Below are 15,541 nucleotides of genomic sequence, written 5' to 3'. Positions count from 1 at the left end.
CTCACTTTGCATGCAGAGAAGCACAAAGTACATTTATAGGACAGGTCTCCTGGAAGATGTCTACAAACATTCTCATTCATCCACGTCATTTCATTCCTGGTCACCGAATCAATCTGTTCTGGTTTTCTTGTCTCCTGAAAGCTCACTAGATTGAAAAGAAACCATTTCGATTGGGCATGATTGAAGTTGACTCCGACCACGCCCACAGTGGTGGAGCCCTCCCTATGCCTTTCTGCTCCCCGTGCTCAATGAGCAAAATCGGACAGTCTGAAATGCACGAATGAAAATGTTTGTTGCTTCTATTGTGCAAATCTTTTTTTGCCTCCTTGTACTTAATATGTGATTGATTCTTGTGTTTGCTCAATACACTCATATTACTTTGTTTAGCTAAATGCTCCTCGGTGATTTGTTGCGTTCTCGCCCAGCGCTGGCAAAGTCAAATAAATCTTATTGTCTGATGCATTAAAGTAATTCATGCAGTTCTCCACTCGTTTTTTTTTTGTTTGTTTACCACGTAATAGAAAGATAAACACACTTTAGCTCACCTGAGTTAAGGTGAATTATTAAGTGTAACGGCTTTTAGCGCTACCCGGAGGACAGTTTGTCCTCGGCCGTGAAAGCTAATAAAGATTGAAAACTTCCATCGTCTCCTTTTTGTCTTCAACTCTTTTCCTTTTGTCTCTTACTCATCGTTGGGCTTAAACCTTCCTTTTGGTGTTCGCCACCATTTTATTTTCTATCTGCCAACGTCGCATCTGCGGCTGATAAATTGCGTTCATGCGCCAAGATGTTAGGCGTATGAATGTCAGATTGTCACTTTTAGTGCTTCGTCTGGGGACGTCTCTGCCGCTCTGATTTATCTTATGTGCGAGGACACACAGGAGATGAGGGGTTCTCAAACTGCAGTGCCTGGAGCCGTCTGGGGTCCCTTGCCATTCAGGCGCAACACAAAATATTTGCAAACTTTTGGAATAGTTGTGATTGAAGCCACAAACACGAAAACTCCAAAGCTAGCCCAAGGGTTTTACGTCAGAGTTTATTCCAATTGACTATTTCTTCAGAGTTTATTCCAAGTTACTTAAAGGTGCTGCGCTTAAATTTGCAGCGGTCTTAATGAGCCTTGCCGAGCTCATTGCAAGGCTCAGCGAAGGTCGATTGAAATCTGACTCTGACTGGATGCGAGGGGGTGGCCTCTATTATTATTCGGTTTTCTTAATACTCATTAAATCTCTAAAGTGGCCGGGGCATTAAGCTAGTCACCTTCATTTGGAGTGGTAAACAAAATTATTAACTTCACCACATGGTGGCTGTGGTACTCATCAAAAAGAGCTAATACTGGCCGATTAAACGATTAACAAGACGATTAACAATCAGTAATTCGTCCTCATCAGTTGCTCTCCAGTTCAGAGTGTGGCGGCCATTTTTGTTTGGAGTGGCATGCCAAATAAAGTGGACACTGACTTTATTGTTGTATGCTTCAGCTAGCGCGTGCGTGCGTGGGCGTAATCGTCTGTTTGCGCTATTCCGCCTGTCTCCAACGTTTGACATGACATCAGATTGGATTTTTCACGATGGGTGGGCTTCAGCTCACACGACGCTGATCAGAATGGGCGGTTGAAAACGGACAGCTGGACTCGCTATCCGTCTGTGAATATTTCTGTTTAAATCCCATCGATTCCATTTCCATTGAGAGACAGTTGACATCGATTACAAAATTACAATTACAAAAATCCGACCAACTGCCCCCGAATGAAAATCTTTCCTATTCCGTGCCAAATGATATCCTAGTGTTTTTGTTTAAAATTCTACTCACAGCAATTACGATTTGACTCCAATTAGCTTGTGCTCCCGACACTTACACCAATTACCCAGAAAAGAAATCTGCTTTTAGCTTATTTGAGATGAAATTTAGTCTCTGACAGTTTTTGTCCAATCGGCCCATCGCGTAGTCGACAATTACGAAATAATTGACTCCAATGTGTTACGATTGACACCAATTATGGTGTCATATATGCACTTAATATCAATTACCCCAGAAAGAAAATCAGTACTATACCCACGTCGGTGACATTTAAAGCAGTTGCTTCTCAAATTATGTTTCCCAAAGTCCAGACAGTTAAGATGCCATTTTTTTTCAACACTGCTTATTCTAACTCATGCTAAACTGGCCCAAAGCAGGTGTTGAGCCTGGTCGAGATGGGGTTTTTTTCCATTCAGGATGAGTCAAATATGACACTTTTCATGTTTGAGGTTCCTCACATTTCAAGATCCTTCCTCTTCAACCCCGAGACATCACCGAGAAACATCTGGCAAAGCTACAGATGTGGCCGAGTTGCGTCCCTGTAGTTCAGTGGTCCTTTCATCTCCTATAGCAAGTCTCGCATATGTTCCCTTGGACTAAGGGGGGAAGCATTCAGATGACTCAGTCTTCATACGTGGGTAGTAAACATTGTTCTATTGTACTTCTTCCGCACGGCTTGCTTTTTGAATTTCTCCCGCTTTTCCCTTCGGGCTAACCTGTCTTTTTTGGCATTGGTGGCACGGCGGCGGGCACGCCGCCATCTGCGGGTATCTGTTTAATTCCAGGCCCGGCACATGTCTCCATCACCTGTCCCACCCTCCCCGTCTGCTCGCCTCTGACCTGTGACCTCTGGGAGTCGGGGATGCTCGCAGCACTTATCGCGACGGAGCAGCTGGCCTCCGCCGCCCGTGCTGCGCCTCGCTTGGACGCACACGAGTTTTCTCGGGAAGGGAATTGTGCTCGGATGCATGTGGGGGAAGTAGAGCACAAAGTCCACATGGATGTGCGCGCTGTTGGTAAAGATAGCGGCCAGGTTATCGGCCGCTAATCCTTTAAATGGCACATTTGGATGAAAGTCCAATGCTAGGAAAAACTTCCTGGAATTCCTGCGATAATTTCCAGCCATCGTTCTTTCTGGATAACCGCGAGGTCCCTTTGCTGATTCCTTCCACTTTTTGCATGACCAGGCCAAGGCCAAAATTGCTTCCACTCCTAAAATTGAGCAAGATATTTGGACGATACTGGCGATCGAACTTATTTCAAAACGAGGGAAGGTAAATCCATTTGAACCCCAATCTCCAGGGTTTCAAATTGTGTGGAAAAAAACATAATATGTCCACTTTAAAGACAAACAGGTCAAGGAAGATGCAATTTAAGTTGCTTTCAAGCACTCCCGTGCTATTTTCCCCCATTTGGTAATTGCCACTTTTTGAAGCTGTCCAGGAGACACACGGCAGAGGATTTTGATTCCTGCAACAGGACAATATGTTCCTTCATGTCACAGTTAAAAAGCAGTGACTAATTTGCATACAACAAATTTACACAAGGCAGTGCATAACGAAACGTCCTTCTTGATCCTTGGTCGATTTTGACCAAAGACGCTGTGAAATAATTTACATTATTCCGTATCTAAATTTCTTTCCATGGGAAAAAAACGTGTTTTACAAGTCAATTTACGACTGGCCACACTTAATCTTTCATCAATATTGTCATTCATGCTTTGGCTTTCTCCCTCCCTCCTTCCCTCCCTCCTTCCTTCTCGTGACTTTATCAAGTGATAAGGTCTTTACTGGTTTCCGAGCTGGCTAATCCACCTTCTTATTCCTTATCTATCCTTTTACTTGCCGTGTACTGCGGTGATAATTTCCTCCCTCGCAAATCCTCACGTCGATTCATAATGCCTCATTTCCTCACGCTGAGTTGGGATTCCTCCATCCATGCGTTGTGTGTTCCTTCGCTTGTTGTGTTTTCATCATCATCATCTCGTCCCTCATTTCCTGCCCAGCTCGTTCCAAACGATTTAATCCTTAGTTCTTCCTTCCATTTTCGCTTACACTTTGCTCGCTCATTTTTTTAATTAAGCTGGCACACTTTAACGTTATCAGAAGCATCGCCGTTGTCATAAAAAAATTACAACAGATAAAACTGAAAGTAAAATTACTTAATTTATCCATGGGTCTTTATCAACGAGAGGTGAGGTTTTGAATTTTGAGGCTGATGCAGAATTTTGGCATACAAAAAAAGATGGATTACCGATAAATGGGCCAATGTTTATTCGCTTATATTTTTGTTTATTTGGTTTTGGATGCTTTACTTTTAATTTTTATTAGTTTTAAGACCTGGTTTATTTTTTTATAATATGCTTCACGAGCCGTCTGAGTTTGGTTTTAATTTAAAATTTTATTTCATGTCTTCCTGGTTGTACTCGATGTCTGTCTTGTTATCGCGTTGACCTTTATCTTTTGTGTTCAGGTGCTCCTTGTTATCTCATCACTTCCTTCCCATTTAGGTCCCTGTTTGCTTGCGGCATACAGCAGGATACAAAAGTATTCTGCCGGTGTGAAATGACTCCAGAGATGCTCCACAAAAAAAATCTGTATAAATAAACAGAGAAAATTAAACTAAGGGTTTCAGACAGGCCCACAATACGTTGTCTGCCGTCCCTGCGCTGTACCATTAACGCTGTCGAGACGCCGCCGAACTGTCACCACGCCGCTAATAAACCCGAAAACGAGTTGGGGGGGGGGGGACACTGAGCTGTTTGCAGTTAAGTGGCAAGCTTGGAACAAAATGTCACTTGGCTCTGGCCCGTGTTTTGGGGTCTTCTCCCCCACCCCTACCACCCTCCTTCCAACTCCTGGGCGCTTACTGGGCTGTGGAGCAAATCCCCTCCTCATCTGAAAGAAAATGTGAAAGGCAGCAGGCTTGTAAAGCCTCATTAGGCTTAGTAACTCATAGCACTGCGCAGCAGCGCCGTGTGTGCTACACGCAGATATGCAACACGTGTGTGTGTATGAGTGTGAGAGAGAGAGTCTTTTTTTTGCGGGGGTCTACGGATTAAAATGTCATTTCATTCAAGGGATTTTTTTTTTTCCTCCCTCAATAATTTTCATTTTACTAGTGCTGGCATGTCATTAAAAAGTCTGTAATAATAATAAAAGGATGACTGAATGGAGGGAGACGCGCAAGAGGGAAAGTAGTTCCCAGATTAATGATAAAAGTCCTAATTATTACATTCAAATAAATTACAGCTGGGTGAAAGGCGTCGGGTTAAATCAGAGGTGGGGAGTCATTTGGGGTTTTTATTGCATCCAGGGCCATACTCTGTTTTTATCACCTTAGTGCTAATTTTATTTTTCCATTTTTGCAAAATTGCTCAAATGCAGCTCATTGTATGCATGCATGGCTTCTCCCACGCAGAAGGTGGCCATCTTGCGTTGCCACTGTCACTTACAACTTCTGCTATGATTCAAAATAACAACATGCACAATGACAGAAAATAAAGTGAAAACGCCAAGCTAGGCGGGGTTAGCGGGTGGCAACACAAGATGGCCGCCCAGGGGCTTTACCTCACCCAACGGCAAATAAGCAGCAGCATAGTTAGTCCATCCAAACGTTAATCAATCAGCATTCTTGAGCGATGTTTGTCATCTAGTGGCCAACACTGTTATTACAACTTAAAACTATTACATTTTTCTTTCCCAAAATAAATCGAGGGCTGCTCAGATTGTCGTCCTGTATGGATCCAAAGCCCACGAGCCGTCGATTGACCACCCTTAGCTCATAACATAAAACCACAGCCTGAAATATTAATACATCACAGAAGGGCTATTTGCCACAAAAGTCGCAGCCAACGAGCCACAAAGGCAAATAATACGCAAATTAAGACTGTGAAATGAAGCCTTGTGAAGAATTTCAAGGATGTATTTCAATAGTATTAAATGCAAGTGTGGGCGTAAGGAGACGGTAAAGAACAAATCCTCGGCGGTGAAAATGAATTCTTGCTGCAGCGGCCTTCCCGCTTAATCACATTTAGCAAATCAGGAAGAAGCTTTTTTCCTCCCCGCGTGCCGACGCGGCCTCGCCACCACAAAACGATTTTAGCGATAATATCGGCGAGTCAAAAGGTGTTCGCCGAGGCCGCGCTCGAAAGCGGCGAGATTGCAAAGATTCTTTTTTTTATTTATTTATTTCATTAAAGCGACACACGCGGTTTACGCACCGTCCGGGAAGGTCGATTCCAAAAGCGCTCTCATTCACTCGGGGGTGGTGATGAATAGAGCTTGCATCAGCTTTAACATCAAATATCCTCCCGTTGCTGGAGTGGGAATTTCAAAAGCCTGATTCTGTTTTCCCCGCCTCGCCCCTCCACACTTTTTAACACCAGCGCGTCCTCTGTGTCAAAAGATAGACAGCGGAGATTTACAGTTCGGGGTCACACACTGCTTCTAATTAGCTTAAGTAGAAAGAGGAGGGGAGGGGAGGAATAAATCGCTCGCAGGCCGGGATGCATCCTTTCACAGATTGAGGAGAGACGAGCATCTTTTTGGTTGGCTGTCCTCTTCTGCCTTTGTCCCGGTTTGACATTAACGAGAAGTTTGCACGTCGGATTCTTGATAAGGACTCCAAGAGTGATGGTGGAACAAAACGACAAACATAACTCAACATGCAGAATTCCAACCTTGGCATCTATCAACGATGGAGCCAATTTGTGATTTGAATTTCACTTCATGAATATCGGAATGCAAGTGGTGTCTTAGCGGCGTTTTTTGGTTCTTGCATTGCCGGTGGCCAAAACCTCCTGTTTTTGATCAAAGTTTGTTTTAAATGGCTTGGAGTTCATAAGCATCCAAATAAAAGCGGTTGTTGATGTGAACAGGCGGGCTGATCACACAAACGGAGTGTGTTTGCTCGACAGAGAAGCCGCCTGTTGTTGCAGCGTGATTGAATACAAACACGGAGGACACAAATGTAATTCCATTTGCAATCTGCAGGGTTCTCGCGGCGGCAGAGGGAAACAGAGCAATCCCGGCTGCCAAAAATCTGCTCCTTCACAAACTGGTCCAAAAGGAAGAGACGGTTGTTGTTTTTTTGCTTCTTTGGGCAAGAAGAGAATGTCCCAGGAGTTATGGAAATTCTGGAGATTATTTATTTTGTGTGTGGTTGGGGTTTAGGTGGAAATTCCCACAGCGTTTACTCTGGAGACTTCCCCGGTTTACCCGATAAGGTGTTGAGTGAAAATTATTTTATTTTTAAAATTGCAGCCTTTCCGATTTGAAATTGAAACATCATGCGAAAACGCCAAAAAATGGACCGAAATTTGCATCGATGGTAGCAGTGCTGTAACTTTTTGGGGGGGGGACAAAATCCATAAAACATGAGCGCCGTGAAATCTCCCTAGACAGCAGAGGGCGCTGTCAAACTAAACGGCAGATGTCCACAGACAGAGCAGACATGCTGTGCTACACTTTGCACCCCCCCAAAAAAAAAACGCAAGCCTAAAAAAGGCTGATGCGCAAAGAAAGTGAAAGAGTGATGGTTGTTTCTTTTGCCCTGTGGCTGTGTGCCAGAATCCCGCAGAGCTCAAAGTCCTCCTTGCAGCTGCATGGAGGAAGCTCTCAGCTGTGTCCTGGCTCACCCTTTGCCGCCGTGTTCCTCATCTCCCACCTCCCACCTTTCTCTCTCGCTCGCTCCCCCTCCCTCCCTCTCGCTCACTCGCTTCCATCCCTCGCCAAGTGACCTCATCGTCGCGTTGAGGTGAGTGTTATTGAAATCAGATACGACTGAAGTTCATCTTCGGACGTTCTCGTTGCTTTGGCTGTCAGCTTGTGTTGCCTCTTCTTTGGAGTGTGTCTACTTGTATATACTGCAGATTTTTTAAAAATGCCTCTTACAAAACAGATATTGGTCGATTCAATCGAATCGGACAGACAATCGGTCTTACTTTTATCTCACTGGTACTTTTCCGGAGTCCCACCACATATTTTTACATAACGGCTACAAATCCTTGAGAAGCACATTGAGCTGAAGTCTTGCAGGATTTGCCTAATGATTATTTAAATTCCAAGTTTTGTTTGAATTTTGAGATATGTATTTTGCCCAGAAAATTCCAGTGTTCATTTGGAGGTATTGGGCATTTCCAGTGACTCCTATCCATAAATTGTGCGCACACACGCACATCCGAGCACCACACAGCACAAACTCTTAAATATTGGTACACACCCGGCGACAGGAAGCAGGCGCTGCACGACACTGCAGCGTCAATCTTTCTCCATCTCAACTGTTGGAGTGATTTACTGGGAGAGGAAGCTAAACACCTCATCTCACTCGCTCACACACACACGCGCAGTTAAGACTTTGCAGAGAGAGCTTGACGGAATAATAAGAGTACGGTAAATAAAGAGGTTTCTGCTGGAGGGGCTTGAGAGTTCAGTGCAAAGTGAAGATATTAAACATGCATGTGAAGGTGCCTGCAGGTTCAACCGGCAGTGAAAGGACATGAGGTTGATCTCATCAGTTTGAATAGACTAACGCCCATCGAGCCTGTCATTGAGCCACGGCACATTGACATTTGGAAAAGAAATCTCCAAAGTCATAAAAGGTTCTTCTTAATTTCCTCACAAATGGGCCCACTCGGTTATCATTCAAACAGCAACAGGTGGACAATTGCGCCTTCTGCCATCTAGTGGACGGGTAGTTGATTGTTCTGCATGTCTGTATAAGTCGCTGGCATAGATAAATGAACAGAGATCATTTTCGCAGCAAGAGGCTCATTTGCTGATGGTTTCTAGAACAGCGGTTGGGACTCATTGCTTTAAATGATTTTAGTCGTCGATGTGCTTATTTGTGTTGCAATTTCCGACAACACATTGATTTTAGTGCACTTTCTAAGATAATCATGCAAAAGACAAAAACCCAGTTTGGAGCAGAGTGGCATGCAAATAACATGGTCTCATGCGCACGCACCTTAGTGACCAGGGGCTCCGTGTCCTCCAGGATGGAGATGAAGGGGGTCTCCAGGAAAGAGGAGAGGAACTCCACCTGGACGAGCTCCTCGCTGGAGCGCGGAAAGGCGAGCACGGCGCTCACCCCGCGCACCACCAGCTCCTGGCAGGCGCAGCGGGACAGCGACGCAGGGTCCCATCCGGCCGGGGAGCGAGCCAGCACTTCCAGGCTCAGGTTGTAGGGCAGCAGCGGGAGGCTCCGAGCCGGGCTGCCGCTGCCCGGGGTGGTGGAGGTGGCGGTGGAGTCCGAGGTGGTTGCAGCTGCGGCGGCGTTCTGGTGCCGGAGGCTAGCTAGGGCGCGGTTGAGCGCGTTCTGTATCCGGGCCGGCTGGCGGGCGGGCAGCAGCGCGCCGAGGCGCACGCTGTGTCCGATCCGGGCGAGGATGTGGCACGACGGCGGTGGCAGTGTGCACGGCTCCTGCGACGAGAGGGCGCCGAGCAGCAGCAGCGCAAGGAAGAGGAGGAGGAGGCGCGGGGGTCCCCCGGCGGCGAGGCGGTGGGTCCAGGGTCCGGAGAGGGGCACCATGCTGCAGCTCCGACACGCGACGCAGGAGGACTGGGCTCCACTCTGCGGGAGATGGCATAGCTCCCCCTTGGCTCCCGGCTCCACTGCTTTACCGGGACTTGAGGCTGCTTCTTTTTTCCACCCCTTTCGACCGATTGACTTATTCTTCCGCACTCTGCGTCTCACCTCCGTAAAGTTCTTTTAATGATCACGGGGTGAAGAAAAGAAAAAAGACGCGCAGCTCGGAGCGGACCGGCTCTTTTTCTGCTCTCCGCTGGAGCGTCAGGCACGCCAGCTGTGTGCGTGCGCGCGCATGTGTGGAAGTGTACGTGCGTGCGCGCGCATGTGTGGAAGTGTGCGTGCGCGCGCGCGCGCGCGTCCTCCCGCCCGCCCGCCATAATGTAACCTCTCACGGAGACTGCTTCTTGTTGAATCTTAATGGGAAATTCGGCGGGTAACAGAGCGGTTTTGTTCATTCACAACTGCACGCAGCCCCCTTTTTGGACGGAAATGGAAGCACGTCTTCATATCTCGCCAACCTATTGCACTCGTAAGTCAAGTTTCCAGGAATTATTTGTTGCAGTCATTTTAGAGTAAACAAAACAAATGGAAAAAATAAGTGTCTTCTTGAAGACCTCAGGGTCACCAATTCTGGTCCTGCAGGATCTGCTGTCCTCCATGTTTTCAATGTCTACCTGCTGCAGCGCACCTGGTTCAAAGTTTCTTCATACCTTGCTGATCATTTGAATCAGCTGTGTTGAACCGGGGGAGACCTAAAACATGGCCGACCGACCCTGAGGACTGGAGTTGCTGACCCCTGACTCAGATGTTTCAGCTCAAGTCGATCGTTGAGGTACAGTCCAAAACGTTGCATGTAAAAAACATGCTATGTTTTTATAATTCTTCCAGTTTTAGTTTTTCCTATGAAGAAAATTGATCGCTGAGCAGTGTTGAAGAACAAATCTATAAAAGCTTGAAAATGGATCTTGAAACGGGCTCGAGTGAGTTAAAGGTGTATGCACACAGTATTGGTCGTTTAACCTAACGCAACCTTTTGACCTTATATCGTATTATGAAGTCAAATAAGGAAATAACTAAATAAATGTTGAGTCAAGCAATCTCTTGTGAAATCTTCGCACATCTCAACGCAACCTTTTGACCTTATATCGTATTATGAAGTCAAATAAGAAAACAACTAAATAAATGTTGAGTCAAGCAATCTCTTGTAAAATCTTCACACATCTCAATTCTAAAAATGAAATGTTTTTATTCTTTCTTAGCATGTCACGGTAAAACAATTCAGCCGATCAGATCCTGTCGGGAAAGAAGTTGGCCACTGGCGCCGGCGTGACCGCTCAAATCGGGTCATCGAGTAAGTCGATCACCTCATTTATCTTTCTGTTTGGTTCATGTTTGGCATTGCTCCATGAAGAAGTCAGACTAGCATTGTAGCATGTCTTTTTTTTGTTTTTAACCTTTGCTCACTTGCTGCCAGCCACGCTTGCGTTCATATTTAGCATTTTTGCAAGCCTCCTTCCTCAGGAGAGTTAAGAGTGTATTTTCTTGGAGAAAATAAAGCCTCGCAATTGAACTGGGCTCTCCTTTGCGAGATAACAGCCAACGTTTAAGCACTTGCAGGCCACGCTGCCAGGCTGGCCGCCGTAATGCTGATGGGCCGCCCGTTGGCGTGCCAAAATATTTTGCTGAGATTTATATTCCCACTTCGCTACTGGGCGTCTTTTTCCTTCAGCGCCAGTTTGCAATAAAGCTGAGGTGGAGTGTACGCATGCTAATTTGGGCCGGGGACAGCGCTGGCTGGCTATGCAAGTGCGTGTGCGTATGCGTGTGCATGTGCGTGTCCTTCCAATTCATGAAAGAGGAATTTGAAGTGTGCACACAGCTGCTGGCGATTCTTGGGAGGTTCACCTAAGAATGTCAGGCTTTCATCTATGTACGTTTCTTTATGCATGACTTCCCATCTACAGATTTTCATGTCTACCTGGGTTCTTTTCTTTCCTTTATTTTTTTCATGGATTATTTATGTTCATGAGGAATGGATGTTTCCCACAGGCAACAATATGGCTTATTATATTTAAAATTCTCACATATATTTACTTATATTAATTAAACATAAATGTTATTCTAAAATAAAAATGAACCTAAATAAATAAATACTTTTCATGTAATTTTCCCATTAGATCCTTATCAAATTCTGGAATACAGTCAATTAAAATTAGCTTTTCGACCAGAGGCGTTCACTCATTAATTTCTCAGCTGAACATTTGACCCTTGCCTCTTTTCTCTCCGTGTGTGTGTGTTCTGGTTGCCTGATCATTGGCAGCTTGTCTCCAACAGTGACGCTTCAAGTGATATTGTTTGCCTCACCTCGTGGCCTCTTACAACCTGCAAGTACACACACACACACTCAGGCACAGTCGCACACCTACGAAGTCATTTCACAGCCTGATGGGCGACTCTGCGTGTGTGTGATAGTGGCCCACTTTAGTGACAAATCTAAGACAGTTGTGGCAAAATGTGTTTGTTTTTTTTCTTGCTCCGTGTGCAGAAAAAGGTGAAAAACTAACAGAAGGGCTTTTGTGCGTGGAGAGCAAAAGCAGCAGCATTAATCTTGAATGGCTTCACGCAAACACAGACGCACACGCAAAACTTGTTGAAGCGAGGTAATATAGGCGTATAAAATTATAAATATAAGTTCTATGCCGTATGGTGAAATATTACAGTGTATTTTGAGTTTATTGCCAGGTTTGCCTTGGTGCCACGTTAGGTCGCTGTAGCACAAAATGTCAAATGTGCTGTTCAAAAGGTTTGTGTGAGAGATTCCAAATGTCAGAACACCTTCGAAGCTTGTAAAATTTAGAGTAGGACCCAAAACGCCTGCTGCTGGCACTTCTTTTCAGCCAGGATTAGCAATGGCTGTTTGCCTTTTCCGTGAACTTTCAGGTAGACTGCTACGTTAGCGTCTTGCTAGCTTCCTGCCGGCCCGTTTTAAATTCTCAAACTGACATCGAGCAGCTTTTATGGAAACTAACAACTTAGGTTTGGATCCTCTTTGAGTACTTTTGTACGTTTTAGTCCCATTTGCCATGACAGCGTATCATGCTAGCTAGCTAGCTCGGTGGCTGCGCTAGTTTTGTCATTTGTGATGTTTTATGACAGTGACATTTTGGACTTTGAACTCAATAGGTGGTCAAAAGGTAACACTACAATGTAAACTCAGAATAAAAAAATCCCATCATTGGCTATTAGAAGCTGCAGGAAAACTAACTTCCACATGCCTCCTTTCATTATTGAACCGCTGAACATCTTATGTCCAATCTATGTAAACCTCTCAAACTGCAAACTTTAGCTTCTTTGCCTTGAAACTTTTTTTTTTTTTTTTTTTTTTTTTTTTTTTTTTTTAAAACGGTCCATGCTACACAAATTAAGATCCGAGTCCAGAAACAATGCTGAGCATCATTAAATGTGCCGAGTTAAATGATACCTGCAGTTTTAGAGGTGAAGTTGGAAGTTGGCAAAGTAACAACTTGAAGACAACACAATCGGAGTGGAATTAATTAGTTTTCAGCAAAAATCGTACGTACACCTCAAAGTCGAGTGCCTAAAACCGACGTGACGCTTGGTGTCCGTTTCGGTTAACTTTGCCAAAATGACTTCGGCGTGTCTTTCCCGAAGAAACCCAAAATCGTTTTCTCCGACGCACGAGGAGCTGCGGATTAACGAGGCGCAACGGCACGGCGAGTTGTGAAAATGACATTTAATAACCAGCAGAACTCGAGAGGAAACAATAATTGCGCTTATCATTTTTGTTTTGAGGCAAGGTGACTCGCTTGCGTTTATTTTTTTTTTCCCCCCCTTGCATGGATATGAAGTGTGTTAGGCGTCATTAAATGTCCAATAACAACCTTCTGTGTCACATTTCTTTTTTTTGGACTATATTGGAATGAAACTAGTAATTTAAAAATATGGAAATAGCTAAGCAGTGTGAAAACTTTCTGAATGGTTATAAAGTGGACTCCGGAGAACCGTCATTGTACGCTATTGAATTCAGCAGCCCACGGCTGTCAAGGAGGTCGCTTATTAGCGCTCTCAAGTGTGATTGCTAGCGCCGCCGCTGGGACGCGGCGGCCTTGGACCGTCCTGGAATAAAGGTTGTACTTAACTGTACACAGGTGTCCCTTCTGCGCGGATGTATTACTGTTGCCTCTCTTGCTATGCTTAGCCTGAGGACTTGTTTGGATTGTGTACGGGATTAATAAAAAGAATAGGATTAAGCAGGCGTCAAGCAGCCAATTAAAGGAGCTCTTGATCTGTATTAGCGGGGTTGTTGTGTGTACGTGTGTGTGCACGTGTGACAAGCTTTCTCCTGTTCAATCATCACCTTTGACCTCTGGCAGTTTGTTTGTTACTGACACACTTAATTAATCGTAATCAAAATTTTCCTATTCATTCCAAACGGCCAGCAATACACTAAAATACTTTTTTGTACATTTAATTCAATTTCTCAATGTCATACCACATCATTGTACGTTTCAATATTTTTTTTTCATTCAGCATTTCAGCCTTCATAGGCAATTTCTTCAAAAATTGTCGAGATGATTTTTGCTAGCCGGCACACCGAAAACATGCAACTTTGCAACTTAAAGAACACAAAGCTCCAGCCAGGGGGCGAGTCAACAACATCTCCCGCGCTCTATATGTGCCCGTGTGTCAAACGTAAGCCTCAGTAATCTGTCAGCACAGACCTCGGTGGCAAAAAGCCACTCGTATCTCATTTGAGCGAAACCCTCGTTAACAAAACAAGGCAAAGGAAGACTCCAAGATGGCACATGAGGAGGAGGGTGCCGCAAAAGGTCACGGACGGGTGAGAGCCGGTTCACAAAAGGGCAAAGAGCCGGAAGAGCTTTGGGTGTTTTTGGGGGGGGGGGTCGGAGTTTTGTCGCGGCTGCTTGCTGTGTCTTTAGTGTTGAGACAAATTAACAACATGACTTGACTTGCTGCTGTTGCTTTCATCCTCTGCTCCCGCTGATATACAAAGACACTCGTCCGTGCAGGCGGATTTATCTGGAGGCAGCAGCAGTTGGGGGAGGGGGGGGGGGCAATCCATAGTTCCGTCAAACTTCAGACTTGTTTTCTTTTACAATGACTATGCGTCTACATCTCAAAATCTCAGAATCGCCTTTATTGTCATTATAACAAATGTAAAATTGTACGATGCAGTAAGTATCTGAGTAATATAAATAAGAAAACAAGCAAGAAAAGAGCTTAAGTGTTGAGCACTCAAGGCTCCACAGTCGTTAGTGAAGACTGTTTTTTTTTTCGTGGAAAAAAAATAATTTATGAAACTCTTCATGACACAAAAGATGTCATTTCAAACTGTTCGTGTCGCTATAAACTAATGAACTATGAAGGTGACTTTTTGAAATATAATGTTAGTTTTGACCTTAATCTTTATCCCATTGTTAAGTTTATTGCATATTAACAATGGAGGGAATCAACGGCAATCTTCATTTTTTTTAAATTATTTCTTTTATTATTTCTTTTTCAAAGCTGTCTGTCTTGTTTTATTAGAAGCGAGACTTTTCTTGTTAGCTTGCGCTACCTGACAAGCATTGACCGTCCTCGTGCTTTTGTGTTTTTTTTAAAGTATGTAAGCGTTGTTCCCGTCAATAAAACATCAGCACATTCCTAAATTTCATAGCAGCACAATCCAAACACACTCAGACGATCACGACAAAGAAATGCTTTTTAGCAGTGAATTATTTCGCCCAAAAATGATGTTAACAATTGAACACCGGGATGAAATATTAAGTAATGTTAAGGCAACATTAGTGTTTTGGAATGTATTTTTTAAAGTTTGATGTTAATATTTGATTGTGTGTGTGCGGTGAAATCATGATTTGAGCATCTGAATTTCCATGATGGACTGGGGTTAGCAAAAAGTTTTGGTTTTATTCATCAACATGGCAACCAAATTTTACGTTGCCAAGTGAATTTGGATTAGTTGCATGTAAATAATTTTTCCGAGAGGAAAAAAAGTCCATTAGCATTTTCATGATTGAGCTCACAAAACCATTATGGCTTTCAAGGTGAGCTTTAAAAGAAAGTGCCGTTATAACGGAATCAAGATGACAAATGACAAAATAGCGCCGCTGATTAGCGCCGACACTCTTGAGTGTCTGATCACGTTTAGAAGACAGTTTTTTTTTCTCA

At 44.3% G+C, this 15,541-nt stretch overlaps 1 protein-coding gene across 1 annotated transcript in view; it reads right to left on the bottom strand.

Annotated features, from left to right (window-relative positions):
• grin3ba (glutamate receptor, ionotropic, N-methyl-D-aspartate 3Ba) overlaps nucleotides 1-9,616 on the bottom strand; it is a 45,295-nt gene extending 35,679 nt beyond the window's left edge. The window contains exon 1 of the mRNA XM_037241135.1: nucleotides 8,768-9,616. Coding sequence (XP_037097030.1) covers nucleotides 8,768-9,331 — 564 coding nt within the window. The 5' untranslated portion in view covers nucleotides 9,332-9,616. The remainder of the gene's footprint in view (nucleotides 1-8,767) is intronic.
• Nucleotides 9,617-15,541: the final 5,925 nt, after the last annotated feature.

Source organism: Syngnathus acus, chromosome 22 (genome assembly GCF_901709675.1).
Source record: "Syngnathus acus chromosome 22, fSynAcu1.2, whole genome shotgun sequence".
NCBI lineage: Eukaryota > Metazoa > Chordata > Actinopteri > Syngnathiformes > Syngnathidae > Syngnathus > Syngnathus acus.
The sequence above is the reverse complement of the archived record's forward strand: the minus strand, read 5'-3'. Positions and strand labels throughout refer to the sequence as shown.